Below are 27,977 nucleotides of genomic sequence, written 5' to 3'. Positions count from 1 at the left end.
GCCTGCTCTGTGATGCTTGCTACAAACTGCCTCGGGCAGCCACCCTGGACCCACCTGCCCCACACAGGCTCCCTTTGCTGCTTCGACTCTCGGACCACACTGCCACTGGGGATCCCTGGCAGCGATCAGCTTTATCATAGGATCAACCAGGTTGGAAGAGACCTCCAACATCATCCAGCCCAACCTAGCACCCTGCACTGGCCAATCAACCAGACCATGGCACTAAGTGCCTCATCCAGGCTTTGCTTCAACACCTCTAGGGACAGAAACTCCACCACCTCCCTGGGCAGCCCATTCCAATGCCAATCACTCTCTCTGACAACAACTTCCTCCTAACATCCATTCTAGACTTCCCCCGGCACAACTTGTCTGTGTCCCCTTGTTCTGTTGCTGCTTGCCTGGCAGAAGAGACCAACCCCACCTGGCTACAGCCTCCCTTCAGTAGTTGTAGACAGCAGTGAGGTCTCTCCTGAGCCTCTTCTCCATGAAAAGCAACCCACAGCTCCCTCAACTTCTCCCCACAGAGCTGTGCTCCAGGCCCCTCAACAGCTTTGTTGCCCTTCTCGGGACACGTTCCAGAAGAGAGGATAAAACCTGGACATGGTTTGTAATACAAGCCCACAGCGACCAGGCTGTCCGCTCTCCCGACCCTCCGCCCCCTGAGCGCTTGCCCAGCAGCTCTGCTCCTGCGAGCGGGAAGCGCACACCAGCAACTGACAGGCAGCAGCAACTGACAGGCAGCAGCAACCGCCCCCGCCCGCCCTGCCTCCTCCCCTGCACTACAACTCCCATGATGCCCCGGGGCGGCGGCGCTACGGCCGGGGTTCCGCGCACAGCCTTCTGGGGGCCGCGCCGTGCGTGGGGGCCGGCGCCAATGGCGGCAGGCGGAGGGTGAGGCTGACGGGTGCCGTTGCCTGTCGCGCCCATTCATCGCCGACGCCTTCCCGGGCCCTTGCCCTCCCTCCCGCGCCGTTATGGAGGCGCTGATACCGGTCATTAACAAGCTGCAGGATGTGTTTAACACGGTGGGGGCTGACATCATCCAGCTGCCGCAGATCGTGGTGGTGGGCACACAGGTGAGGCGAGGCAGGGCCGGCAAGTCAGGCCAGGCCGGGGTCGGGGAGGGGGCGGTGCGGGCTGCTACCTCCTTGAGGGCAAAGTCGAGCCGTTCATCGCTCCTCCGCTGTTACTGACCCGCGGTCGCCTCCGCCAAGGGCACGGAGGGACGCGACTAGCGGAGGGTGGCAGGGACGGGCGGACGCCCGCCCCGGTCGCCCTTCCCTGCCCACGTCCCCCTTCACTCTCTTTCTTCATTGCCTCCGCGGTCTCCTCTGCCTCCCCACCATTTGCAACGGGAGTGTCTCTTCACCGCTTTCCCTCCCCTTTGCGCTTCAGGCGGCCAAGGAGCACTCGAGGGCTGCCAGAAGGGCCAGCCCTGCCCCTCCCGTGGCCCCGCGTCGACCCCCAACACCGGAGGTGTGGTGGCACCTCCCGCTCCGAGGCCTGCTGCTTCAGCGTGACCGTCATCTCTAGTCTCTGGATTCCCATTTTGTGAAGTGGGGGCTGACTAAAAGGGATGTTAGCAGAACCGCATCTTGTAGTCGAGGATCGTTTTCCCTTCCTACAAGTTCTGTTGCTTGAACCTATTTGTCTTAGCTGATGATAGGGAATGAAGTTGAGAGGTGAAGGCAGACTTTTTGTTGACTAACAGTTAAAACGTGCATGCCTCAGCCTGATAATGTTGCTGCTGGGCTCGGAGATAATTCAGGCCCGTTCAGATCTGTTCAAATGGGTTGCTGCTCTTCAGCAAAACTTTTCGGCAGCAGGATGTGTGTGAACAGAACCGCAGCAGGCATAAGGGAATTGAAAATGAAACGTTAAACACAGATGTAACTCGAATGTAACGGATCCCGCTTTGTTCCTGTGAAATTAACAGTGTTTATTGAATGTGTGATGTTACACATGTTACCTAAGACAGTAATAACGACAACTCTGCCGTCGGGTATTTCATTATATGACTTAAATGAGCTCTATGTTTAAAGCTTGCACGTTGCTGAAGCTTCAAATAGGTTTGTTAAAAGCTGTGTTGAGCTGCTTGTGAGGCAACGAGCAGTCTTTCTTTGTTTTACTAATGTGAACCAGATAGATTCACTGACTTTGCCAGCCACTTTATAAAATAGATATAAAATACTTGAGTTGGATAGTAGAGGCTATGCACTGGTAAGCTATATCAGGCACTTACTATTTCTGTAGCTGATAGGAGGCTTTATGATGACTCCCTTACATTAAAAATCTCCTTTGCATTAAAGATCATACAAGCAAGCAACTAATGAAATTCAAATTGAGATTTTAAAGTGGCTTTTCAGGTGTATGTTTGTGTTGTTTGTTTGTTTGTTTGTTTTTGCTTAGTCTTCAGTTAATACTATTTTGGGACTTCAAATGAGGAGATGTAGTTTACAGTATTTAACATAGACTTTTGTGTTGGATGTTTCCATCCAAAGAAGCTGTTAGACTCTCTGATTGGCTCCAAGATGAGCATTATTTCCTTTTTTGCTCTTTGTAATGAGTATCATGATTCATATTTCTATGCTAAATGAATTTTGATTGCCAAGGAGAAAGGTTTCTTGATCTGAGAAACAGATAGCCCTAACATTTGAATAAATATATTCTGTTAGACTAAGCAGTTGGGATGGTAATTCACCTGTTTAGCTTCCCACTGCTTCCAACTTCTTACCTGTGGTCTTGATTGCTAAAATAAGGAAAAGAATCTAGTGGATGCTGTGTCAAAGCATGTCACAAAAAATTAGGGGAGCAAAAATTCAAGCCATTGCAGTTTACCTGGTTTGTTCAATCTGCTGGCAAGAACCCAGTTTCAGCTTGCACCAAGCAACCTCATATGAACCATTCTTCCTCCTTGTGTTTTTATTTTTGTTTGCTTGTTGTGGTTGTTTGAGGCTTTTTGTTTGATTAGGATTTTTCAGTGTTGTCTTTTCCTTTTTTTTTTGTGGGGATGGTGGTGTGTGTGTATGTTTGTATGTTTAGGTTTACTTTGTTTTGGTTTTGTCCAGGGATCTTTTACTGAGAATTCAAGCAGATGTTAAAAATTACATTTTCCTCTACATTTATCAAAGGGGGTGTAACTAGACTATAGCTTCACTTCTGGTTATGCTGGCTGAGGAGAGCTTGGGTTTGCTTCCAAGTGTTTTATGAACTTCCTGGTTTTTTTTTGTTTTGTTTTGATACCTCACATTCATTGTAGCTGGATTTGAGTGTAACTCTTTTCCGTTTTCCATCCCTTCTTCCTGTCAAATCATGCTGTTAGGGTTCTGGTGTCTGTATCGGATAAGCAGCAAAGTGAGGCTGACATTAATTAGCTATTTACATTTATCAGATGTAAGTTTTGCTGCTAATGTTCTATAGAGTAGACTTTTAGGTTTATGCTGTTTATTTTTTAGATGGGCTTTCTCAGTATCTAAACAGCTATACTTTTTAAGTCCTGAGGGCCTCTCTGATTGTGAGGATGGCATTTTCACTCTTAGGTGTAGACTATGTGAATGAAAATAAAGTTTTAATAAGTTAGGTGCCTTTTATCTTGACAGATTTTTAATATGAAGCAATAACAAACATCTTTTCAATGAAGGTACTGATTTTGTTTGCAACTGCCCAGTTATTTTGGAAGAGTGGAGAGAATACACAGTTGTAGAAGGATGTGGATTGAGTGGCGTGTTCTCTTCCCCACTAGTTTTGTATGCACACTGCCAGAGTCCTGTTCATCTTTTGACTAGCAATTGTTTTTCTCAGAGAATCTGTTTTGATTAGAAGAGATGAATCTTCTATTTTGCCCACAAGAGATAATGCAAAGTAAATGATTTCAGGAAAATGAAGGGCAAGGCTATTAAACAGACAGCTCTGGTGATTGTATTTTGGAATTGAGAGAGAACAGGGTTGTATAGTTCTTGGAAAAGGTTTGTTCATATAGTAGTCAGAAGGTTAACTAACTTTCAGTCCCAATTCTACTACCATGTAAGGAACAGAACCGGACACAAACCAGGTTTAGATGATTCTGTAAAAGGCACTTCCCAGACTAAGACACATTTTATCCTGAGTGAGGAAGTTCAGACAGATCATAGAATCAGTCAGGGTTGGAAGGGACCACAAGGATCATCTAGTTCCAACCCCCCCTGCCATGGGCAGGGACACCCTACCCTAGATCAGGCTGGCCATAGCCTCATCCAGCCTGGCCTTAAACACCTCCAGGGATGGGGCCTCGAACACCTCTCTGGGCAACCCATTCCAGATGGCAGTGAGCAGGAAGATTTGAATGGGAAAGTTAAGATCTTCATCACTCCAATTAGAACAAGGAAAAACTGGCAGCTAATATTGGGAGTTTAGAACTTTTTAAATCTGAAGATACAAGTTGGCTTGGTTTTGATTTCATTTTACTGAAAAAAAGTAATGAATATAGTAATAAGCAGTATTAAGTAAAGTTAGTCTATATGGCTTTGAAATGTGGGTGTTAAATACCCTAGTTTCATGATCTAGCTTAGAGAAGTTTTGTATTCGGCATTTCTGTTTATGTGAGGCATTTTTTTCTTACTGGAGGACTTTGAGAATTGATGTATTGAGAAAGAATAGACCTGCAAATCTTCTGTTTGTTTGGTGTATTTCTAGATTTAGATATAGTGTAAGTATATCATTCCTGCAGAATTTTTACTAAGCTGTGCAAATTCTGGCTCTCCTTACTGCTTGTACATGTTGTCTTTCATGGAGGCACTTCTTGGGGCTTCCAAACTGTTTCAGAATAGCTCTCTATTCCAATGAATGGGGAATGGCCTGCAGGAACAACAGTCTTGTAATCCAGACAAGATCTTTCACAGAAAACAAATGTATTTTGCCACAGCTTGTGCTGCATTATGCTCATTTTACTGCTTTATCAAGTTGAGATCAGCCTGTTAGCTCTTCTGCATCTTTCTAGAGGTATAAATATTTTCCAAATCGTGTCTTGTAATAATTCACAAGGCCTACTTACCATTTCAAAATTCTCTTCTAATCAGTAAATACATTTCTAAATGTTAGCTGTTTAGAACCAGCCTAGCATGGAATGACCCTGGTTCACATATGAAAATTCTGCCACAGTAGCTTTCCCAACCAAAGCAGCTGCCTTGTGGGACTGCTCTGAAATTGAATGTGTGCTGACCTTTTTATTCAGAATAATTTGTGTCTGCAAAACCAGGGGAAAAAAAAGAATCTTGCTGCTCTTTGGCTCTAGCATGCTGAAGTCTTCCAGGATAGCCACTGCAAAGTACTTTTCAAAGCACCTATCTGGGTAATATTCCTGGGGATGAGATCCCAAAAAAAGTACCTTATATTTCCCAGTAATAGAACTTCTTTTTTTAAAACCTTTTATGTCTGTATATTGCTCTTATGATAAAAAATGGCAAAATTGCAGCTGTTTTGCTTCAGGTGTAAAAGAAGATATATTGCTTAAGAGAATTCTTCAGGGATTACTATATATCACTAAGAAATCTCATAGTTAGCAATTCCTTGTATCTGCTGGAGAGAATCCAACAGAGAGGTACGAGGACAATTTAGGATTTGAACATTTCTCCTGTGAAGGCTGAGAGAATTTGAGCTGTTTAGTCTTGAGAAGAGAAGGCTGAGAGGGGATCTTACCAACTTCTATAAATATCTACTGTGAGGGGGGTGCCAATCTCTTCTTGGTGGTGCCAGTGATAGCACAGGGAACAATGGGTACAAGCCAGGATACAAGTTCCACCTCAAAACAAGGAAATACTTCTTTATAGTAAGGATGATGGCGCACTGGAACAGGCTGCCCAGAGAGGTTGTGGAATTTCCTTCTCTGGAGAATTTCAGAACCCACCTGGATGCGTTCCTGTGTGACCTGCCCCAGGTGTTCCTGCTTTGGCAGTGGGGTTGGACTCAATGATCTCTAGGTACCTTCCAACTCCTAACATTCTGCAGTTCTGTGTTTCTGTGATTTGCAAGTGTTTACTGGTGTACAACTGAAAAAATCATAGGATCAGGCATTAAGGTCCACCTGACAGGCCACAAAAGGTTTGTATAATGGGATGACTTACGGATATCAGTCTGCTTAAAATCATGACAAGCATTCCAATGAGATAACAAAACAAGCATTAGGCTGCTAGAGCTTATTCCTAAAAATTACATGGTACTCTTGGTTATCAGTGTTAGTCTTCTCCTGCATCAGTTATATGAAGAACTGGTGGAACTGAATTTGTGTACTGAACAGATCCACATCTCCCACTTTATCTCACTGGCAGAAAGGGATCAGCTTTGTGTTTACTGCTTTCCTTACCCAGACAGTTCTTGGTAATGGATGTGCATGGGGCCCAGATTAAGGAGTGCGTCATTAGATACCATATTATGTTCCAAGAACAGATTGCTTTAATGAAGGAACCTAATGCAATTTGAAACTAATTTCCTAATGTGCAGGATACTGTAGTGTCTCATCCATTGCATTACTTCACATTTATGAAAGATCCAGATTGTTCCTTCTACATTCCAAAATAGCTGAGAGTGGTGTAAGACTTGGTGTTTTAGTTCTGCACATAGCTTCTTGCAACAATCTTGTCTTTCTGGAATACCACTCCTTTGGTAAAACCAAGCAGTGAGCAGTAGTGTGCAGCAGCTTGTCCCATGGATTTTGACTTCTTGCTTTGATGAAGTTCTTGGTTAGGACTTTAGCTGTTTATTGTTACTCCTTATCTACTTGGATTACATGTTCAAGAGAAGTTACTTCATCTGTCTCACTTCCAGCCCTTTGAGACTGAGTAATCATTCTACATGTGTGTAACAAATCTTGCTCAAGAGTCCCTAAGAATATTTCTAGTAAATGAAACTCTGCTAATTTTGTAACTACTCTCTGTGTGTGTTTGTTTTTATTCAGTGTATTTGATGCTCCTTTATCATAGCTTATCTTTTTGAGCAGGCATTCCACTTAGAATCAACCAGGCTGGAAGAGAACTCCAAGATCATCCAGTCCAACCTATCACCCAGCCCTGGCCACTTAACTAGACCATGGCACTAAGTGCCTCATCCAGGCTTTTCTTCAACACCTCCAGGGGCAGTGACTCCACCACCTCCCTGGGCAGCCCATTCCAATGCCAATCACTCTCTCTGCCAACAATTTCCTCCTAACATCCAGCCTAGACCTCCCCTGGCACAACTTGAGACTGTGTCCCCTTGTTCTGTTGCTGATTGCTTGGGAGAAGAGACCAACCCCCACTGGCTACAACCTCCACCTGGCTACAACCTCCCTTCAGGTAGTTGTAGACAGCAATGAGGTCTGCCCTGAGCCTCCTCTTCTGCAGGCTAAACAACCCACAGCTCCCTCAGCCTCTCCTCATAGGGTTTGTGTTCCAGGCCTTTCACCATCTTTGTCGCCCTTTTCTGGACACCTTCCAGTACCTCAACATCTCTCTTGAATTGAGGAGCCCAGAACCAGACACAATACTAAAGGTATGGCCTGACCAGTGCTGAGTACAGGGGAAGAGCAGCTTCCCTTGTCCAACTGGCCACACTGTTCCTGATATAGGCCAGGATGCCATTGGCTCTCCTGGGCACACTGCTGGCTCATCTTCAGCTACTATCTATCAGTACCCCCAGGTCCCTTTCTGCCTGGCTGCTCTCAGCCACTCAGTCCCCAGCCTGTAGCGCTGCATGAGGTTGTTGTGGCCAAAGTGTAGAACCCTACACTTGGCCTTGTGAAATCTCATCCCGTTGACTTCTGCCCACCCTCTGCAGGGCCCTCCAGCCTTCCAGCAAATCGACACTTGCTCCTAATTTGGTGTCATCTGAAAACTTACTGATGATGGACTCAATGCCCTGGTTCAGATCATCAATGAAAATATTGACCAGAATCGAACCCAGCACTGATCTTTTGGGGATACCACTAGTTTCTGGCTGCCAAGTAGATGTGGCACCATTCACCACCACTCTCTGGGCCCAGCCCTCCAGCCAGTTCTTGACCAATATCTGTGTCAATCTGTCCAAGCCATGAGCTGCCAGCTTTTCCAGGAACTCCTTGTGGCAGGTGGTGTCAAAGGCTTTGCTGAAGTCCAGGTGGACTACATCCACAGCCTTCCCCACATTCACCAGGTGGGTAACCTGATCATAAAAGGAGATCAGGTTGGTCAAGCAAGACCTGCCCCTCCTAAATCTATGCTAGCTGGGCCTGATCCCTTGGCCATCCTGCAGGTGCTTTGTGTTGGCACTCAGGATGACCTGTTCCCTGACCTTGCCTGGCACTGAGGTCAGGCTAACAGGTTTGTAATTTCCTGGTTCTTCCTTCTGGCCATTCTTGAGGATGGGCATCACATTGGCCAGCTTCCAGTCTTTGAGGACCTCTCCAGTGCATCAGGACTGTTGATAAATGACGGAGAGTAGCTTGGCCAGTGGTTTGTTGTTTGTCACTGAGATGTGTTTTTTTTTCACATTCTGTAATATCAGTAATTCTTCAGAGAGGTTTCTAGAGCTGCGTGCTACTTTGAAGCTAGCTAGAATGTTTTGGTGAAAAGAACTAGATCACAGGCTGTGAAAGGGAAACAGTGGTGATGTCTACTTCACTTATAGGCTTGCTGAGAGGTCTAAGAGCAAGAATCCAAACATAGATAAGGGAGTCGCTCTTTGTCTGGGCTGTGGGCTGCGTTTTCTCTCTAACCTCACCCTCCATCTCTCAGATTAATCCACTTTGCTTCCTAACCCTCCTGGCTGCCCCTCCATTCTTCCTTGGGGCACAAAGCAATGTCTGGGGTAAAGGCAGGGGAATGGGAGAAGGTGGAAGGATGGTTGGGATCCTCTCCTGGGGACTCAGGTTTCTGGGAGGGCTGTTGTGTTTCTGCATTACCTTTTACCTTGTATATTTCTGTATGTAACTGTATATATTGTAAATACCTGGTTGTATATTGTGCTAAGCTGTAAATATAAGCTTCATTCAGTTTCCAGAGCCTGCTGAGTCTAGTCTGGGTGATTTCCAAAGTGGGGGGAGCAAGTAACACCCAAACCACCACAAGCTGGTTTGTGCTTTAGCCAGATTGTTATCTTTTCATAAGTTTTCACTGCCCAATGTCCTGCAATAAGCTTCTTGCATGGGAGGCACCCAAATTTGATTGGAAAAGTTCAGCTGAAGAAGAAAATTATGAGTTGCTTTCTTGGGTAGCCTTTCAAAGCAAAAAATCTTAAGGCTGTCTTTCTGTTCCTGTGACCTTGTCCTCCTCCCTACCTTTTCTAGACAGCTGGTCTCACTGCTGTCAGATTTGACTCAGATTTACTTTGAAAAATATGCATGATCTGTGTTGGTTGGTTAGTCACCTATTGAGTCAAATGTCAGTCTTGATGGAATAGCATTTTTCTCTGCCATAAAGCCCAGATATAAAGTAAAATGTTAGAAGAAAAGAATGCTTTCATTTGTTGTCACTATTCAAGCTTTCTGGGAGGTTGGCCTTGTATTTTAGTATTTATTTTGTTCTTCTGTACACAAATCCTATTTTTAATAGGTTGTAATGCTCTCATGTAGTAGGTTCCTGTCTGGTCTTGCTGCACTAATAGAAATGTGCTCTGTAATAGTGCTGTGCTGCTGGATATCTGCTGATCTGGTTTTAGTTTTTAGAAAAGTCCCCTAAGATGTCACTAAGTATGTGATATTTGAAATATTTTCAACACTGCTTTTATTTAATGTTAGGTTACGTACTCATAACTGCAAAGCTGAAATGAGATTCTGTAGCAGTAATGCATATTCTAACTTCTAGGAGCATCTGTTGGGGTTTTGTTGTTGGGTTTGTTTCTTAAGATAATTGTTTGGTAGAATTATAGTAGCATTAATACTGAATAATTTCTTAGCTGAGGGCAATGGTTGTCAGAGCAGGTTTTCTCCTGGCATGCCCACGTTGACTTTCCAGCTGCTGAAAATAGGAAGAATTTAATACAGTTCTAATGAAAAGACAAAATCTTACCAGTCAGACTTTCAAAGCATTATGTTGACATGTTTATATCTATTGTTTATGTTACTTTTAACATGCTAGTGGTCTTGACTTGGTCTTAAAATCTATGTGGTAACAGCTGCTTATTTGACCACGTAGCCTAATTCCACATTTTATACAAAAGTCCTGCAGGGGAATATTTTAAATGTAGACTTTCAAAGAGTATTTGTGATTTCAGTCTAAGTATGTTCAATTCATTGCAGTTTGTTGTTGCATAGACAGATGTTTGCAGTCAATTCAGTTGTTAAATACTTAACACAGAGAATGGAAGAGACAGTATAAAACAATGGGAGTTTATATGTTAGGAGTAAAACTATGTCTTCACTTATGAAGCTTATATAATACATGATACCAAAACCTGCAAAACACCAAAACCACCTCGAATGCAAAAGGAGTAGAAGGTTGTAATAGTTTATGTACTCAAGTGTACATAGTTAATTTTTCATAACACTCTTGTTATTATTAACATGGCTAGTGTATATTAATAGTAACAGAAGGTTAAATTCCATAGTCTGCAAGTGAGGTGTTACTGCAAGGTGCTTAAAAAAATGACATAGTAGAAGACACTAAATTTCCTCCCAAGCATTTTGAAGAAAAGTATTTTTTTCTTTTCCAAAATGTTTCTAGAGAGATTAATATTTGGGATAGAAAATGTTAAGTAGGGTATTATGCAAGGTATAATAACTATGTGTTAGCCTTAAGTGAAAAAAAATCCATCTATCTACATGGATTTTTTAAGTATCCCAAGTAGATTTAGACTGTTAGTGCAAAGTTCAGTGCGTGGCCATCATTACTGCTTCAGATGCAGCAAGTCCATCAGCCTCTCATTTGGACACTGTATTGCAGAGTAGAGCATTGTTTGCAGGAAGGATGAAAGCAAACCAAAACTAAAATATTACTGCTTTTTTTTATGTTTAAGAAAATCATGTAGCTGTATTCTGATTTTCAGAGCAGTGGAAAGAGTTCTGTGTTGGAAAGTCTTGTGGGGAGGGATCTGCTCCCAAGAGGTACTGGAGTTGTCACCCGGAGACCTCTTATTCTGCAGCTGGTGCACGTTTCCCCAGAGGATGGTCGGAAAACAGCTGGAGATGAAAATGGTAAGTGTAATCTGATAACGTGTTTTGCCTAGTAAAAGAGAAAGAAACTTTTAGTCTTACTGACTGAAACATCAGTTGTAATCTCAAAACTTGAGTGTGCTTTCTGCAATTTATTTCTAACTAAACACGGTTGTTGTCACATCTGTTCTGTCCATGTAGCAAATATCATGAAGTAAAGATCTCTTGGGCATTCAAAATATCTTTAACGTTTTACACTTTCCTGTTTGTTCTTAGGAAACAGTTATGAGAAAAGTAGGCCAAAGAAAACTTTTTAGTTACAATGATTGCTTAGAGTGTAAAGAGCATGGTTTTCTTATGCTTCTCTTCACATCCTCATTTGCTGCATGAGTAAGGCTTTTCCTAGAGAGGATGAGAACATGAGGTTTTAGAAGGTTAGGAAATAGATGAGAGAAGAGAGGGAAAACAAACTTGCAGTAGGTGCAAAAAGAATTTAGTGGACGTGTCCTGTAGCTTACAGATAGTGCCTTACTGGGCTGCCCTGAGTGATTCCAAACACACCAAGAGCAACTCTAAATGTTCCAAAGCTTGAAGTTTGAAGCTTAGTCTTCTGTAGTGTTTGTATATTATCCTTCTGCAGATCAAGAAAGTAATCTTACTTGTTGCTTGGGAGTTCACATACTCATTCTATACTGACTAGTGCTCTTGATCTTATGAAAGAGCAGCAGGCTCATATCCACCTTCTGATAGTAAGACATATCTTAGCTTTTTGTTGTAGACAGTGAAAGTATACAGGCATTTGATGGCTGTAGTTATTGTGTTCAATTTTTTTGAAACAAGTGTTTCCAGCAATAGTAAGTCAGATTCTTTACACTATTTGTCTGCATATAATATTCATAGCCTTTGTTGCTAAAGAACAGTTACTAGTGTTGTGCAGGGGAAAAGGTTTAAGTGCCAATTTTCATTATTGCTGCAAGCACAGATTAGGCAGGATTCAGGTTCATAACAATGAGGAACTTACAGTGTTCAGTCCAGGGTGGCCTGGAGTGTAGAAGATTGTACAACAATTCAGGTTGGAATTAATCTTAGCAGGTCTGTAGTCCAACCTCCTCCTCAAACAAAGCACCTTAAGACCAGGCTTCCTCACATTGTTGGGTTTTTTTTCCATCTGGGTCTGGAAAAATTCCAAAGATGGAAAATTCAGAATGTCTCTGGACAATCTTTTAGGACTGGCACATTTTATCTCTTTACATGTGGCTTTATGTTACTTGCATTGTGCAGAGTTACAGCTTCTAGTATTTTTCAGTATGCTTTAATTCTGAGTTGTGGAACAAGATATAGTTTTGTTCTCTCTACAGCTTTCCAGATATAAAGGATGCTTTTGTCATTGGAGCGTTCTGAGTCAAGGAGAGCTTTTTTGTTTTAAGTTGCATTTGATCTGAGGGTTCAGATCTTGCATTTAGAAGGTGTCAATGATATTATTGCGTAAGGATGTTGGGCCCACAGGATCACAGGATATTAGGCGTTGGAAGGGGGCCAAGGAGATCGAGTCCACCCCCCCCGCCAGAGCAAGACAATACTATCTAACACAAATCACAGAGGAACACATCCACACAGGCCTCGAAAGTCTCCAGAGGAGGAGACTCCAAAACCTCTCTGGGAAGCCTATTCCCCTTACAGTAAAGAAGTTCCCCCTTGTGTTGAGGCGGAACCTCTTTTGCTGCAATTTACACCCATTGCTCCTTGTCCTAAGGAGGGCCCACTTAGATCTTTGGGGCAAAAATCTGTATGTAAGACACATGTGCTGTGATCTCTTTTTGATGTTCCTTTGGGAGGGACATGGGCTTCTTTGGTGAGAACAAAAAACCTTTATGACTTATCAGTTCCATTTGAAATGCTGCTTTTCCTCCAAAGTTCAGACAAATCAAGGTCTAAATGGTTTTGTTGCTAGTCTGGTTTAACATATGTACATATTGTGGTGTTACATCTGAGAAGATGGGGTCAAGTAGCTTGGGAAGGAAAAGGTGGCCACTTTTTATCCTAGCTTTGCTGTCTGATATTGTAATAAGTCAATATACTATTACAAGTCATTGTTGTTTGTTAGGAGGTGGGTGTTGAGGTAGGATTGAATAAGCATTTGGGATTTCCAAGAGAGAAATTTGTCCATAGTCTTGCAGAAAAGGATATACTCCAGCTGAGTGATTACTTCTTTACAAATCAATTATTGGAGAGTATCAGTCTAAACATGCTGCTTTCTGAATGTGCTGGTAATGAACACTCTGTGCAGATAGTTTTATGCAACTGCCTCATTGTTTTGTGATTTGTGTGATTTGTTGCTTTTACCCATCCTAGTGCTTGTTCTGGGTATGTACAAGTATTACATATAAATACATCAATTTAAACATAGTACTGGTCTGTGGTTCATAGGAGCTTAAATTTTAGCTATGTCAGAGTGTTTGCTTGCAGTAATCTTCCCTGTTACTAACCTAAAGCTGTGCTGTTTGTTTAAGCCTTGTCTTCATGACCATGATGGGCAAAAATGGTGTCTATCAATAGCTAAGTCATGGCATCTTCTGATGCATGTGAGCTGCCAAAGAATGCATACCAGTTTAGGGGATTTGGTTACGTTGGTGATTGTTAAACTTTTGCATTTTTTTCTTTTGTTGTTTTTTTAATTATTTTTTATCACATTGGGAAAGATTCTTGAGAAAGGATTGCAGATAGACACTTGAAGTATCTTAAAGTTTTTCTGACGTGCAATGCTGAAGATCTTTTCCACTGTCCCTCAAAGTCACTGATGAGCTGTGTGATTTCCTTGTATGGTGGGCATTGCAGTAAATCAAGGTAGTCAGAAATAGTAGAGTGGTGAATTTTCCATTAAATGTGAAGTGCTCTGTTTTCATAACATGGTATTTCAGAGTGACACATGCATTCTACAGAGATGTGTGTGATTTGGTGTGAATAAAATGTTCTCATTATGCTTTTACTGTTTGTTGTTATCCTCTAGTGTTTCAGTACATATAGTGTGTTTGAGGTGGTGACACTACACTGATATTCTCTTATCAAATTGCAAACAAAACTGCATTTATGAGAGAACTGGCCTCGTGAATTATTAAATTGGTCAAATATCTAAGACCTATTCTGGTAACTTAGCCCTTTGTTAGTGAATAGAAAAGAAAGAGGAGCTTACAAATAATCAATTAGCACATGCTCATAAGGGATTTTTTTGTCTAAAATAGGAAGCTGAACATTGTTCAAATTCTAAACAAATGGAATTGATATGGAACACAAGAATAATATACATCTGTTACTTGCTAATCACACTGTCAGTTTTTTGCTCTCTACTTAAAATAGGAATCTCTTACCTGTAAGCTCCCAAACACTGTGGACCTCTTCATTGTACTTAGGTTTCCAGAAGCATAAGAGAAAAAGCTTTCATTCAAAAGAATTTGCCGTCTAGTCAAGGATGGAATGGGTAGTACAACATACAGAAGGGATTGGAAGATGTGCACATGGTTTGTTTTTCACAAGTTGCATTTATTTTCTTTCTATTTAAACAAAGATACTTAGGAAGGGTGAGGTGATGGGATGGAAAAATAGAGTTCAGATGGTAGTCTGCTGAGTCCAAAAGCTGTGCAAGTATGGGAACTAGAAAGCTAGGAAAAGGAGTGAGATTCTTCATGCTTTGCAAATGTTTGTCCTTTTTAGCATTTGGGACCTTCTTGTCATGCTACAAGAAATCGCTGATGGTGGTAGCCTTTTATGATTTTAATTAGCATTTTTTCAAGCCCTGTTGTGTGAGAAACATTTCTCCTGCTTTAGGACAGGAGAAGAGGTACACGGATTACTGAAGTTGGTTAGCATTGTACGCATTTTGAGCTTCACAAAGAAGTATTGCAGTATAGGAGATAACAAGAAAGAGTTTGTAGAGCAGTCCTAAGAAAATTACTGTAGTCATGTCTAGTTTTCCAGTATATTAAAGTTTTCATGTCTCATTCCAATATATGCAAAGCCAGAAAAGCAAATAGACATCCAGGAGATGTTTTTTGGAAAGGCAGAATCTGTTTCTTCTTAGTAGCTGCTGGTTTAATAATTTATTAATTAATGATCTGTAATAATTTTATAATGACCAAAACACCATTTCTGCATTCTTTTATCTGGTGTTGAATCTTGAATCTAAGCAGGTGATTAAGTTACCTGAAAGTTTTGCTTCCAGAAAGTAACATAACGAGGGGAAGACCAATGTACCAGGGAAACTAGTGATTCTAAAAATGTGCTGTGGGTAAACCAGAACATTGGATTGGTGAACGTTGACTAATTAAAATGTATTTTTCCTTATCTTAAGCATCCTTCATTTTGAGTAATGCAAATACTTCCTCCTTTCCTAAAAACTCCTTTGCATTACATTAGAGCTTTTGGGAAGTGTTTCTCAAATATTAAGGTGTCAGTATGGACTTCCTCAGATAAGTGGGGGAAGAGTTTTCCTGCTGTATTTCTAAAAGCTTTTCTCTGATACACCTCAGGAGATTGCATTTATTCCTTAACTTTTTTTTGTTTGTCAGGAGATTGCATTTATTCCTTACATGCTTTTTATGCCTATCTCTTTTATGTGCACCAAAGCTAAAACACAGACATACATTTTTCATGTCTTTTTTTAGTTAAATATAGTAAAGAAACTTTGGCTTGTTAAGTCTTAAAAAACCCTCCAGTTTCTATTGATCTGTAGATATTAACAAGTTAAAACCAAAGATAAATGTAGTTCTTGTAATTATTTTTTAATTCAATGGATCCAGACTATATAAATAATCATATTTCTATTGATGACAAACTTTTTCCTTAACTATGTGAGCAAGACATTAAAATCATTCTGGCTTCCCAGACCTTCTTGTTTGTGCCAAATGGGCTCAGGCCAGAAATATGTTCTCCAGTTTGTTTTGATTTCTGCACTTCTATGGTGCTGTACTGACATTGCATAAAAACAAAGTTGTGAACTCATCAACTCTTCAAGAAAATGTGGGCTTTTTTTGGATGATATTTCAGAAAACATTCTGAGACAGTTCAAAGTTGAGAAAAGCAGTAGCTAATATTGTCTCTTCTTAAATCTCTCAAGACTCCCTTTTTCTTTCTTGGGTTTTTAGCTGAGCATTAAAAAGGTTGGTGCAAAACCTCAGATTTTTCCCCTCCTCCCCCCCAAGTGCTAATATTACTTCTAATGACATTTAAAAACTTTTTTTTACTTCTCATTCCTTACTCTTTCTCATTCTTGCCATGAGTAAATTATGAGAAACCTATTTTGCCAAAGAAATTAAGCTTTTGAGTAGCATAATGGTGCTGTTTTCTGTACTTGGATAGAAAACTGTGACCTATTGGAAATAGGTGAACAGCAGTGATAAAGTTGTTATTAAGTAAACTTCACTGTCTGGAATATCTGATTAACATGCATCAGATCTTATTTCTGTGCATATTGTTAGTATGTTAAACATTTTCATCAATAGTAGAGCAGCATGCACATCTCTCTAAATGCATTTGTGATCTTTGCAATACAATCTGGTACTGAAAGTTAATAAAATGCAATGCTAAATATGATGGGAAGAAAATTAAACATTCAATGCTGTTTCTCTTTAACTGCAGACCCTGCTACGTGGAAAAATGCAAGACACCTTTCTAAAGGTTGCCTTTATCCACTTGCCTTTTCTCCCTGTGCATAGAGTGCATGCTTATACACTAAGCCACATACATTTCATGCCACTTTGTTGTTGGTTACACTTTTACACTTTGCTACTGTGTTGATTGATTATTTTGCTAAGTCTTGTGATATGGTTGATTTTTGGTTTTTTACTTTGTTGCATTAGAGTGAGAAAATTTTTGCTTTTCTTCTGTGCTGTTGCTGCTTCATAAAATTTTCTGCACTTTTAATTCCCAAATACTTTAAAATTTTGGTTCATCAGTATCTTGAAATTCAATTTGTATAGAAAAATGTTTTGACATCAAGATGACGTGATCACAGGTATTCAGTATAAGATGGTTTGTGTGTTACCCGCCCCCCCAGTTGTGAAAATCACCCAGACTAGACTCAGCTGATCTGGAAATTAAAGAATGAAGCTGTATTTACAGCTTGGCACAATGTATAAGCAGGTACTTACAATATATACTGCTATATACAGAAATATACAAGTTGAAAAAGTAATACAGAAATACAACAGCCCTCCCAGAAACCAGAGTCCCCAGGTCCCCAGGAGGGACTCCCAACCACCCTTCCACCTCCTTTCCACCCCTCTACCTTATCCCAGACTTTGCCTTATGTGCAAGATGAGTTTGGAGAATTGACATGGGGGGGTTAGGAAGCAGATGGATTAGTTAGCAAGTTAGAGAGAAAAGTGCATGCAGCCATAGCCCAAGAGCAACTCTTTTATCTATGTTTGTGTTGTTTTTACCCATCTCAGCAAGCCTATGAGTGAAGTAGACGTCGCTGCTGTTTCCTTTTCACAGCCTAGCATCTAATTCCTCTCATTAAAATATCCCAGCTAGGCTCAAACTAGCACACAATATGTTTGCTAAGTAGCCAGATTACTTGTAAATATTCCTCTAGAGTGGATTTCTGTATCAAGGAGCAGAGAGAAAATGACCACAATCTCACAATATGAACTAAAAGTTACCACTAATACTTAGAATTCCTGTTGTGAAAGTGAGTATCTCACTGTATGATTCAAACTGCTGCCTGTGCAACAAAGCAGTAATTGACAAAACCTCCTTTGCTGATTCTGGGACCACTCTTGAATAGCTCTCAAGTACTTCAGTTACAACTGACAAAAGTTGAGACGTTTGGCTCTGACAAATTTGGGAAAAGACATATTCTCCTAAGACTTCATTGTTATGCAGAATTCTTACCTTTTTTTCTGTTGGCTTGGTTATCATTCTGCAGGTTTTTCTAACCTTTTATTTCAGCTGTAATTTGATCGCACTGCATGGTGAAAGAAAATGTGCTAATAGCTGGGTTCGGTTTCAGTTTGGTTTTTTTAAGTACTGCTAACAATTCTTTTGTTTCCTTTTGCAAGCTGAAATGTAATGCACTTGACCATTTCTGAAAAGTGGTAGAATATCTGATTGGCTCAATCATAATTAGAAAGGTAGACCTTCTGTAAGACAGAGAGAGACTAATGAGATGCAGCGCTCGAATAAGCGGAATTATAAATGTATTTGTCCTGAACTATTTAATACCTAACTGTAAAAAGCAGACTAGTTTTTCTTGTGCTGCTTGAAGAAAATCAATCACATTTTAGTTTTCAATAGGGACTTTTGGAAAAACATCATTGAAACATCTGCTTCCTCTTCCTCATTTATGAATTCTTTGTTTTCAGAGATAGATGCTGAGGAGTGGGGTAAATTTCTTCACACCAAAAATAAGGTATGTTTACTCTGATGGACTAGCAGTGTCATAAATATGCTGCCATACGTATACTTAATGCTACATCTCTTGCCTTGACTTTCCCAAAAAGGTGATTATTCTGCCTGATATACTACATGCCAAACTGTTGAGGATTTTCAGTTTTGTTTTCTTATGAGCACACTTCTGAAAACAGTCTTTTAAATTCAAGACAGAAAGTTTGCTGATAGTTGTTTATTTTGTGGAACATTGATTTGGTTTCTATATGATACTCTCCCAGCTTCCAACTGTTGTCAGCTTAGAAACATTCTGTACTCAACATCTTGAGTACTGTGTCCAGTTCTGGGCTCCTCAATTTGAGAGAAGTTGAGATACTGGAATGTGTCCAGAGAAGGGTGACAAAGCTGGTGAAGGGCCTGGAGCACAGCCCTGTGAGGAGAGGCTGAGGGAGATGGGGGTGTGCAGCCTGGAGAAGAGGAGGTTCAGGGATGACCTCATTGCTGTCTACAACTACCTGCAGGGAGGCTGTAGCCAGGTGGGGTTGGTCTCTCCTGCCAGGCAACCAGCAACAGAAGAAGGGGACACAGTCTCAAGTTGAGCTGGGGGAGGTCTAGGTCTAGGATGGATGTTAGGAGGAAGTTGGCAGAGAGTGATTGGCATTGGAATGGGCTGCCCAGGGAGGTGGTGGAGTTTCTGTCCCTGGAGGTGTTGAAGAAAAGCCTGGATGAGGCACTTGGTGGCATGGTCTAGTTGATTGGCTAGGGCTGGGTGCTAGGTTGGACTGGATGATCTTGGAGGTCTTTTCCAACCTGGTTGATTCTGTGATTCTGTGCTATAAATTTAAGGAAATCTAGAGAGGAATGCAGAGGGACCCTTTGCAAGGGTAGCTCTGTGCTAATTTATTTTGGATTGGTGGAAAGAGAGCAGTTTTGGCAAGAGTAGGAACAATTTAAAATGAAACTATCCTTCATCCTCTTCAGAATGAGAAGTTTCAAGTTATATGTTGCTTATTAATTTCAAAGCTTTGCAGCTAGATTGGAGTTAAGTGTTTGAATTGTACTTAAGTAAACATTATATTATACCTTGTATGACATTGATATGGTAATAAATGCTAATAACTGCCATCTCACAGTGTTCATCAACAGATTAATTACCAAGATAACAATTCCTGTCATTTTTAGCACTAGTGACTGATAGTCATTCTTGGTTATGTATACTTAGTTATGGAGTTTTTCAGTGTCTTGGAAAAGAGGACATTGTTTTGCAATTAGGTAAGTGGATGCTGTCTTTGATTTTTAAACCATTTTTTTCTTGTCTCCTTCAGATCTATACAGATTTTGATGAAATTCGTCAAGAAATAGAAAATGAAACAGAGAGAATTTCAGGAAACAATAAGGTAACTGTTGCATTCTCCATCTTTATCTTGCTATAGATTGTTTTGCTGCTTAAACCTTTCTTAAATAATTTTTGTGGCTAGAAGTAAAAAGCATTCAACTGTTCTAATGAGAAACACAGTATGGCTGATTCTTATCTTGAGATAAATGACTTCAGCAAAAACAAAATGCAGAGAATTGCTGTTGCTTTACTTTAAAAGGTCTATAATAATAGTGGGAGAAAAACAAAGCCTTCAGGTTTAACTTACTTCTATTTTCCCACATGCATGGTTTTGAGTGATCATAAAAGTGACTGTTCTGTTATTGCATATCTATATAACCACCAAAATATGAAAGCTTTTATGCATTATATTGAGGAGGAAAATTGGGCTACTTCCAAAGGCAAAGGAGTTGCTTGACAGAAGTAACAGCCTTTTTTTTTCCTCTCTATGTAATTGTAAGGTCTACGATGAAAGTTTTTCTTATATGAAACTACAACTTTTGCTTTTCTAAAGGTGCATTAAAAAAAAACACTAATATATTTTTATTATTAATATATTTCCAGGGGATCAGTCCTGAACCAATTCATCTTAAGATTTTTTCATCTAATGTTGTAAATCTGACTCTCGTGGATTTACCTGGAATGACAAAGGTAAGATGCAGAATGCTGTTCTTCTGACTCAAGGATGAACAGGGTAATTTGAAACTTGTAGTGTATGTTCACTCCTTGGCATTATTTTGCATTGTTAGACAAAACAGCTTTGCTCAAGTTATATAAATTTGAGATGTCACCATCTCTTCTTTAAGACCTGGGTTTCTGATGCTCTTTGCTGTTGTAGGAAGTAGATTTGCTTAAATTCTTCTTTATTTATACAGCCGAGGTATTTCAAGTGTTGTGTTGCCAGCATCATCTTTTTAACAGAAGAGGTAGCATTTGAAGTTTCAGAGTTGTACCTGCAGACAAATGAGTAGTTGAAATGTTTGCAAATGTTTTCCCCATTGCTTCTCCAGAAGTTGCTATGCATAAGAAGTTGTATTATGTGGGGTACACTAACAGAAATGTTCTGCTTTTATAGCAAATAATTTTCTGTTGCATGAAGATGATTTCTTTCTCTGCCTGTGCACATAGACACACTTCACTCTGCCAGCTGTGCAGGTGGTTCTTGGATATCAATTTTTTTTGACAGCTGCATCAAATAAACTCAATTCATACTTCTATAGTAGTGGTCTTGATTTTCATATCATTCAAGATACTCCCTTTCATTGTCAAAACCGTAACACCTGTTTGTTTGTGAGTAGGTGAAGTAAAGGACTGGTAAACTTTATATTGTGGTGTAGCTATGGATGTTGAATGAGTGGTGTCACACAGGTGTAAGTACTCACTTTTGACCATTTTTCTTTCTCAAGGTGCCTGTTGGTGATCAGCCTAAGGACATTGAACTTCAGATAAGAGAGCTAATCCTTCAATTCATCAGTAACCCAAATTCAATTATTCTGGCGGTCACAGCTGCTAACACAGACATGGCCACTTCAGAAGCACTTAAAATTGCACGGGAGGTGGATCCAGATGGTAAGCAGGCCATCTTGAGGGAGGACCTCTTCTGGCAGTCTTCTCAGTTAAATTGTTCTGGCTCAAGGCAGCAGACCTTTTCCTTTTTAATTTACTCCTGTAAAAACAATCAGCTGTGACTTTTGAATCACTTCTCAAAACTCTCAACTTTAAATGTCTGGAGCAGCAACTCATGTTGCGGGGGCAATGGTATACAGTGAGAACTTGAATTACTAAAGTAGGTGGACTCTCTAACTTGTACTTTTTTAGTCTAAAAAATAAACCAGTACCTCAGGGAAATCAGTAGATCTTTGGGTCCTGAACACAACTGTTGTAGGCAGTAATGACTCTAATTTCAAACTGCATGGTACTTAAACCATTTTCTTTAACAAGATCTGTGTGGTGAACAATACCTGCCAGACACTTTATTATACTCTTGTTAATAAAGGGTTCAAGCTAGACTAATACCACACATTCTTGCTGGAATTCAGTCTTTGCTGGTTTATATAATTAAAATATATGCTGCTGTATGAGGAACTATTTGAATTATGAGTTTTAGCTACTCTGATCAAGACAAAACATCTCTGAGAGTGAATTTTCCTTTTGGTAGGTCGAAGAACCCTTGCTGTTATCACAAAGCTAGATCTCATGGATGCTGGCACTGATGCTATGGATGTACTCTTGGGAAGAGTGATTCCAGTCAAACTTGGCATCATTGGAGTAGTGAACAGGTCTGTCTGGGCACATTGATGCTCTTTTTCAAACTGTATTAATAGGAAGTAAAGCTTTTGCTTTGAATATAGTTTTAAAGAGTACAGTGGCTCGATGTTGAAATACACTTCTGAATAAGCAAGTGAGAAGCTCATTGCTCACTTCTGAAAAGCCTCTCTCTTCTTCCACTCAGCCACTTGCTATTTTGAAAAGGAGTGGAGACACTACTAAAACAACTGTAGTGTCACTTCTTTCTGCTGTTGTTCCTTTTTTTTTTGTAGCTTGAGGGATGCTTCTGGTCAACTGTTCACATTAGCACTGATGCAGTACAGATCTTGTATGTATTAGTGCTAACTGCATGTGGCAGTAGTACTGCTGGCTTTATCTTCTTTCATTAGCTAGGCTAAATCTCATGTAGTTTCAGTAGGTGTTGCTTAGTTTGTTTATAGCTGCTACTCATACTAATTTGTTGATTATGCTACATGGAAAAAGAAATAAAATCCTTTATTGCCTAAAGAAGGTAAGTTAGGTGTGTAAAGCAGGAGCCAAGTGTTAGATATCCTGACCAGAAGAGCAGAGGTGTATCTTTTTTGTTTTTACATCTGTGTAACTCTGCCCTTCAGGAGCCAGTTGGATATTAACAATAAGAAGAGTGTAGCTGATTCCATTCGTGATGAGTACGGTTTTCTTCAAAAGAAGTATCCTTCCCTAGCCAATCGCAATGGAACCAAGTATCTTGCTAGAACACTGAACAGGTATTACATGTTATGTAAAATAAAAGAAGTCTGTGCTTTTAAAGATACTAAGATATATATTGGTGTCTTAGAAGTAAGTGTAAACATGTATTTTTACCTTCCCTGTCTCTGGTTGGTTCCAAAATCACTTTCTGAACTTACTGTCTCTCTCCTAAGTAAATGGAGGTGATTATTTTTCTGTTTCTTCTCTGTTTTGATGGAGATAAAAAAGCTGAAACTTCCACCCTTCTCATGAGACATTGTTTTCTGGTTTTAGACTACTGATGCATCATATCAGGGATTGTTTGCCAGAACTGAAAACCAGAATCAATGTTTTAGCTGCTCAGTACCAGTCTTTACTAAACAGCTATGGAGAGCCGGTTGAGGACAAAAGTGCCACCTTGTTGCAGCTTATTACCAAATTTGCCACAGAATATTGTAACACCATTGAAGGAACAGCAAAATACATAGAGACTTCAGAGCTGTGAGTATCGAATGGCTTTCTAGAATATTGAGTGAACAGTTAGATTGACACAGTGGCCTTTGCTGACTTTACTTGGCAGCACTTGAGCACAACAAACTCAAAAATGTTTGAATCCAAATACCTAAAAGATGCTTGCAATGAGAGCTTTTTCACTTTACTTAACAGTACTACTGCACTTGAGCACAACAAACTCAAAAATGTTTGAATCCAAATACCTAAAAGATGCTTGCAATGAGAGCTTTTTCACTTTACTTGGCAATACTACTGCACTTGAGCACAACAAACTCAAAAATGTTTGAATCCAAATACCTAAAAGATGCTTGCAATGAGAGCTTTTTTCCTTGCTTACTACTTCAGCTGTTGTTTTATTCTTTCAGGTGTGGTGGAGCCAGAATCTGCTACATTTTTCATGAGACCTTTGGAAGAACTTTAGAATCTGTTGACCCACTGGGTGGCCTTAATACTATTGATATTTTGACTGCCATTAGAAATGCTACTGTGAGTATTCTTCCACACTTCTAAGTGTCGCTGCTATGTGTTGGATTTGAACATAAAGTTTCAACAAATGTGTGCTCTTTCAGTCCTGTGTATTAGTGCTCTCAGTTGAATGAGTTAATATGAAGAAACAGAGCCCTACATTTTGGTATTTTAAGTAGAAAAAATGTCAATATCCAAATTTACAGCCATTATTGTACATGGATAAGTTTAAGGTGAATGCTTGCATTTCATTACTGTTATTTGTAGCCTGAAATAAAGCTCAGCTTTGGCAACAGTTTGCTGGAGCTATTATATGTTACAGAAATGGTGATGGGAGACTGCCTCTGCATTTATTTTGCATTAAATACTTCTGTTAAACTATGAAGACTTTCTGAGATGTGTGGGCTAGGAAATACTTGGATATTTAATTCTGTATAAGGAACACAGCTCTTTAATGGTTTAGTGTTCACTGACCAGTTTGGTTTCTTGTGATGATTGGTATTGCTACAAATGAGCAGGTGAAATTCACTTCTGAATTTTGCAGTTTATAGACTAGAACTTGATTTTGGATGTCAGACATGTCAGTCTGCTTTTGCACTGTGTTCTGTTGAGTATAGACTGTCACATTTCTTCATGGTCAGTAATTACTTGGAACACGTTAGGTACTCTGCAGCAGTGATCATTCTCTGTGCTCTTGTCCTTCTGTAAAGGTAACAGCACTTAGCAACAGGAGAGATGTCTTGGCTTTATGTGATATGTAACATTTTTGTGTTTCTGAAGTTAATTTAAAAACAAGAAAAAAAGGAAATTTCAGGTTAAACATTTTGTGTATAGCTAAGCATGGGTGTGTATGGTCATAAATGAAATTGTGTTCAAATCAGTGACATTGCATTATACTTAACAAACACCCCACCTACCTTACAGTACGAATTGTATGTGCAGGACTGTGAAATCAGTAATGGTAGCTTCTCTTTCTGAAGTTAGGAAGAGAATGTCTTGCCTTTCTGATAAATTTCATTTAAAATTGGATCCACAAAACTGAAAGAAATTGTTCACAATACTAACCCTAGAGTGACATTAGTAAGTAGAAATCTTCAAACACTTTATAAGGAAACTGGTTGCTCATTATTTGATACAGACTTTATCTTGTATAGCTTTTATTTTTTAATATTCTTGTAATATATTTCACTCTTAAAGAGTCTTAAGACTTATTCTGAATGTTCTTTTGTGACCTGATTTATTCTAGGCTTCATCAGGTAATACTACATTTTTTCTTTTTTTGGGGTTGTTTAGCCTGGAGAAGAAAAGGCTCAGGGGTGACCTCATTGCTGTCTACAACTACCTGAAGGGAGGTCGTAGCCAGATTGAGGTTGGACTCTTCTCCCAGGGAACCAGCAATAGAACAAGGGGATACAGCCTCAAGTTGTGCTGGAGGAGGTCTAGGCTGGATGTTAGGAGGAAGTTGTTCCCAGCGAGAGTGATTTGCCATTGGAATGGGGTGGCCAAGGAGGTGGTGGAGTCACCATCCATAGAGATGTTCAAGAAAAGCCTGGCTGAGGCACTTAGTGCCATGGTCTGGTTGACTGGATAGGGCTGGTTGGTAGGTTGGAGTGGATGATCTTGGAGGTCTCTTCCAACATGGTTGATTCTTTGATCTTAAAAGTTTCAAGACCATATTAAACTGGCATAATCCAGTGTTATCCCTGGTAGCAGTGGCTGCTTCCTTTCCTCATTCTTCTACCTCCTCTCTTCTCTTTGCAAGAAGATGATGAAGCCCTGCAGTTTTCTTGTGCGTTATCTTGGAGCTGATCTTGGAGGTCTCTTCCAACCTGGTTGATTCTGTGATTCTTAAAACTGAGCATTATTTCCATCCACAATTTAGCAGTTTTTTTCCTTCCTTCTAAACTAGGGTCCTCGTCCTGCCTTGTTTGTTCCTGAAGTTTCATTTGAATTACTGGTGAAAAGGCAAATCAAACGTTTAGAAGAACCCAGCTTGCGCTGCGTGGAGCTGGTTCATGAAGAAATGCAGAGGATTATCCAGCATTGTAGTAATTACAGTACACAGGTAAAAATCCATGCTTTAGAATTACATTAGTAATTACTGGACTTTTCTCCCACCTTTTTCCTTAAAAAAATCTGGAAAACCTCATCAATGAATTATTCTTTTTTTCAGGAATTACTGAGATTTCCTAAATTGCACGATGCCATAGTTGAAGTAGTAACCTGTCTTCTGCGTAGAAGACTTCCTGTCACAAATGAAATGGTAATTTCTTTTTTGTCTAAAAGAATTATGCTAGAAAAAGTGTCTGTTTTCTGGTGTCTTTCTCGATGCTTCTGTTTGCTCAGTAATGTCAGGAATCCAATTCATCAGGGGACAGGCTGGATGGGTGGGCAGAGGCCAATGGGATGAGATTTAACAAGGCCAAGTGCAGGGTTCTGCACTTTGCCCACAACAACCCCAAGCAGCACTACAGGCTGGGGACAGAGTGGCTGGAGAGCAGCCAGGAGGAAAGGGACCTGGGGGTACTGATAGACAGTAAGCTGAAGATGAGCCAGCAGTGTGCCCAGGTGGCCAAGAGAGCCAATGGCATCCTGGCCTGCATCAGGAACAGTGTGGCCAGCAGGACAAGGGAGGTTATTCTTCCCCTGTACTCAGCACTGCTCAGGCCACACCTTGAGTACTGTGTCCAGTTCTGGGCCCCTCAATTCAAGAGAGATGTTGAGGTGCTGGAACATGTCCAGAGAAGGGCAACAAAGCTGGTGAGGGGCCTGGAACACAAATCCTATGAGGAGAGGCTGAGGGATCTGGGCCTGTTTAGCCTGGAGAAGAGGAGGCTCAGGGGTGATCTTATTACTGTCTACAACTACCTGAAGGGACATTGTAGCCAGGTGGGGGGTGGCCTCTTCTCCCAGGCAACCAGCAATAGAACAAGGGGACACAGTCTCAAGTTGTGCCAGGGTAGGTATAGGCTGGATATTAGGAAGAAGTTCTTCACAGAGAGAGTGATTGGCATTGGAATGGGCTGCCCAGGGAGGTGGTGGAGGCACTGTCCCTGGAGGTCTTCAAGCAAAGCCTGGATGAGGCACTTAGTGCCATGGTCTAGTTGACTGGATAGGGCTGGGTGCTAGGTTGGACTGGATGATCTTGGAGGTCTCTTCCAACCTGGTTGATTCTATGATTCTATAAATACCTAGGTATTTAATATCTACAGAGTTTAAGACTTCTGTATTAGAAGATTGCTACATAAAAACTGAAGAGGTGAGGAAAACCTGCCTGATTTGACATTTCCTAGTCTTTCTCATACACAGATATTTCCCTCCCATGTAAAGGGAAGCTGTTTGGGATGCAGTGATGAAAATTAATTTACTCTGTGTATTTCAGAAATTAAATCAACACAAAAGGTTTGCTTTGCTTGGGATGCCCTTTACCCAGTGAGAACTGAAAATCCAACTTATAGCTCTGAGTCAATATGTTTTAATAGTCTATTTTAAGCTGCTTATTAGGGAGGAAACAATGTGTTTCAGTTATTGAATCTGAGCATGTTTAGTGTGAAATGCAAAAACTATTCTGCAGACACGCAAAAATGATTAAGGAAGTTGAGCATCTTCCTTATGAGGAGAGACTGAGGGAGCTGGGGCTTTTTAGGTTGGAGGGGAGGAGACTAAAGGGTGACCTGATTAATGTTTATAAGTATGTAAGAGTTGAGTGCCTGGAGGATGGAGCCAGCCTCTTCTTGGTGATGCCCAGTGACAGGACAAGGGGCAATGGGAGAAAGCTGAGGCATAGGAGGTTCCATGTGAGCCTGAGGAAGAATTTTTTCCCTATGTGGGTGACAGAGCACTGGAACCATCTGCCCAGGGAGGTTGTGGAGTCTCCCTCTCTGGAGATATTCAAGAACTGTCTGGATGCATTCTTGTGTGATCTGCTCTAGGTGAACCTGCTCTGGCAGGGAGGCTGGACCAGATGATCTTTCAAGGTCCCTTCCAGCCACTGACATTCTATGATTCTGTGTGCTAACTATAAATGAGCCATCTCACTAGTTCAGATGCTGTATGAGGGTTTTGGATGAAGGTGGACTATATAGCTCACTTCACCATTTACACTCAGGAAATTGCTGAGTTTTGTGTGTTTATTGTTGGAGAGTGGCTTAGCTTGATGAAGCTAACAAGTTCAACTGATGTAACATCCAA

The 27,977-nt window shown here is 40.6% G+C and overlaps 1 protein-coding gene across 4 annotated transcripts in view; it reads left to right on the top strand.

Moving 5' to 3' along the window:
* Positions 1–860: 860 nt before the first annotated feature.
* Positions 861–27,977, top strand: part of DNM1L (dynamin 1 like) — a 42,771-nt gene continuing 15,654 nt past the window's right edge. For 2 of the 4 annotated variants that reach the window (XM_064155763.1, XM_064155761.1), the window contains exons 1-13: positions 861–1,076; positions 10,969–11,116; positions 16,706–16,744; positions 18,433–18,479; positions 19,783–19,854; positions 20,397–20,483; positions 21,239–21,401; positions 21,991–22,111; positions 22,715–22,846; positions 23,103–23,309; positions 23,687–23,807; positions 25,696–25,851; positions 25,960–26,049. In XM_064155763.1, the coding sequence (XP_064011833.1) occupies positions 975–1,076; positions 10,969–11,116; positions 16,706–16,744; positions 18,433–18,479; positions 19,783–19,854; positions 20,397–20,483; positions 21,239–21,401; positions 21,991–22,111; positions 22,715–22,846; positions 23,103–23,309; positions 23,687–23,807; positions 25,696–25,851; positions 25,960–26,049 (1,485 nt within the window). In that variant the 5' untranslated portion in view covers positions 861–974. The remainder of the gene's footprint in view (positions 1,077–10,968; positions 11,117–16,705; positions 16,745–18,432; positions 18,480–19,782; positions 19,855–20,396; positions 20,484–21,238; positions 21,402–21,990; positions 22,112–22,714; positions 22,847–23,102; positions 23,310–23,686; positions 23,808–25,695; positions 25,852–25,959; positions 26,050–27,977) is intronic. The other 2 variants (XM_064155765.1, XM_064155762.1) reach the window with 1 other exon arrangement.

This window comes from Pogoniulus pusillus, chromosome 15, assembly GCF_015220805.1.
Source record: "Pogoniulus pusillus isolate bPogPus1 chromosome 15, bPogPus1.pri, whole genome shotgun sequence".
Lineage (NCBI taxonomy): Eukaryota > Metazoa > Chordata > Aves > Piciformes > Lybiidae > Pogoniulus > Pogoniulus pusillus.
The sequence above is the reverse complement of the archived record's forward strand: the minus strand, read 5'-3'. Positions and strand labels throughout refer to the sequence as shown.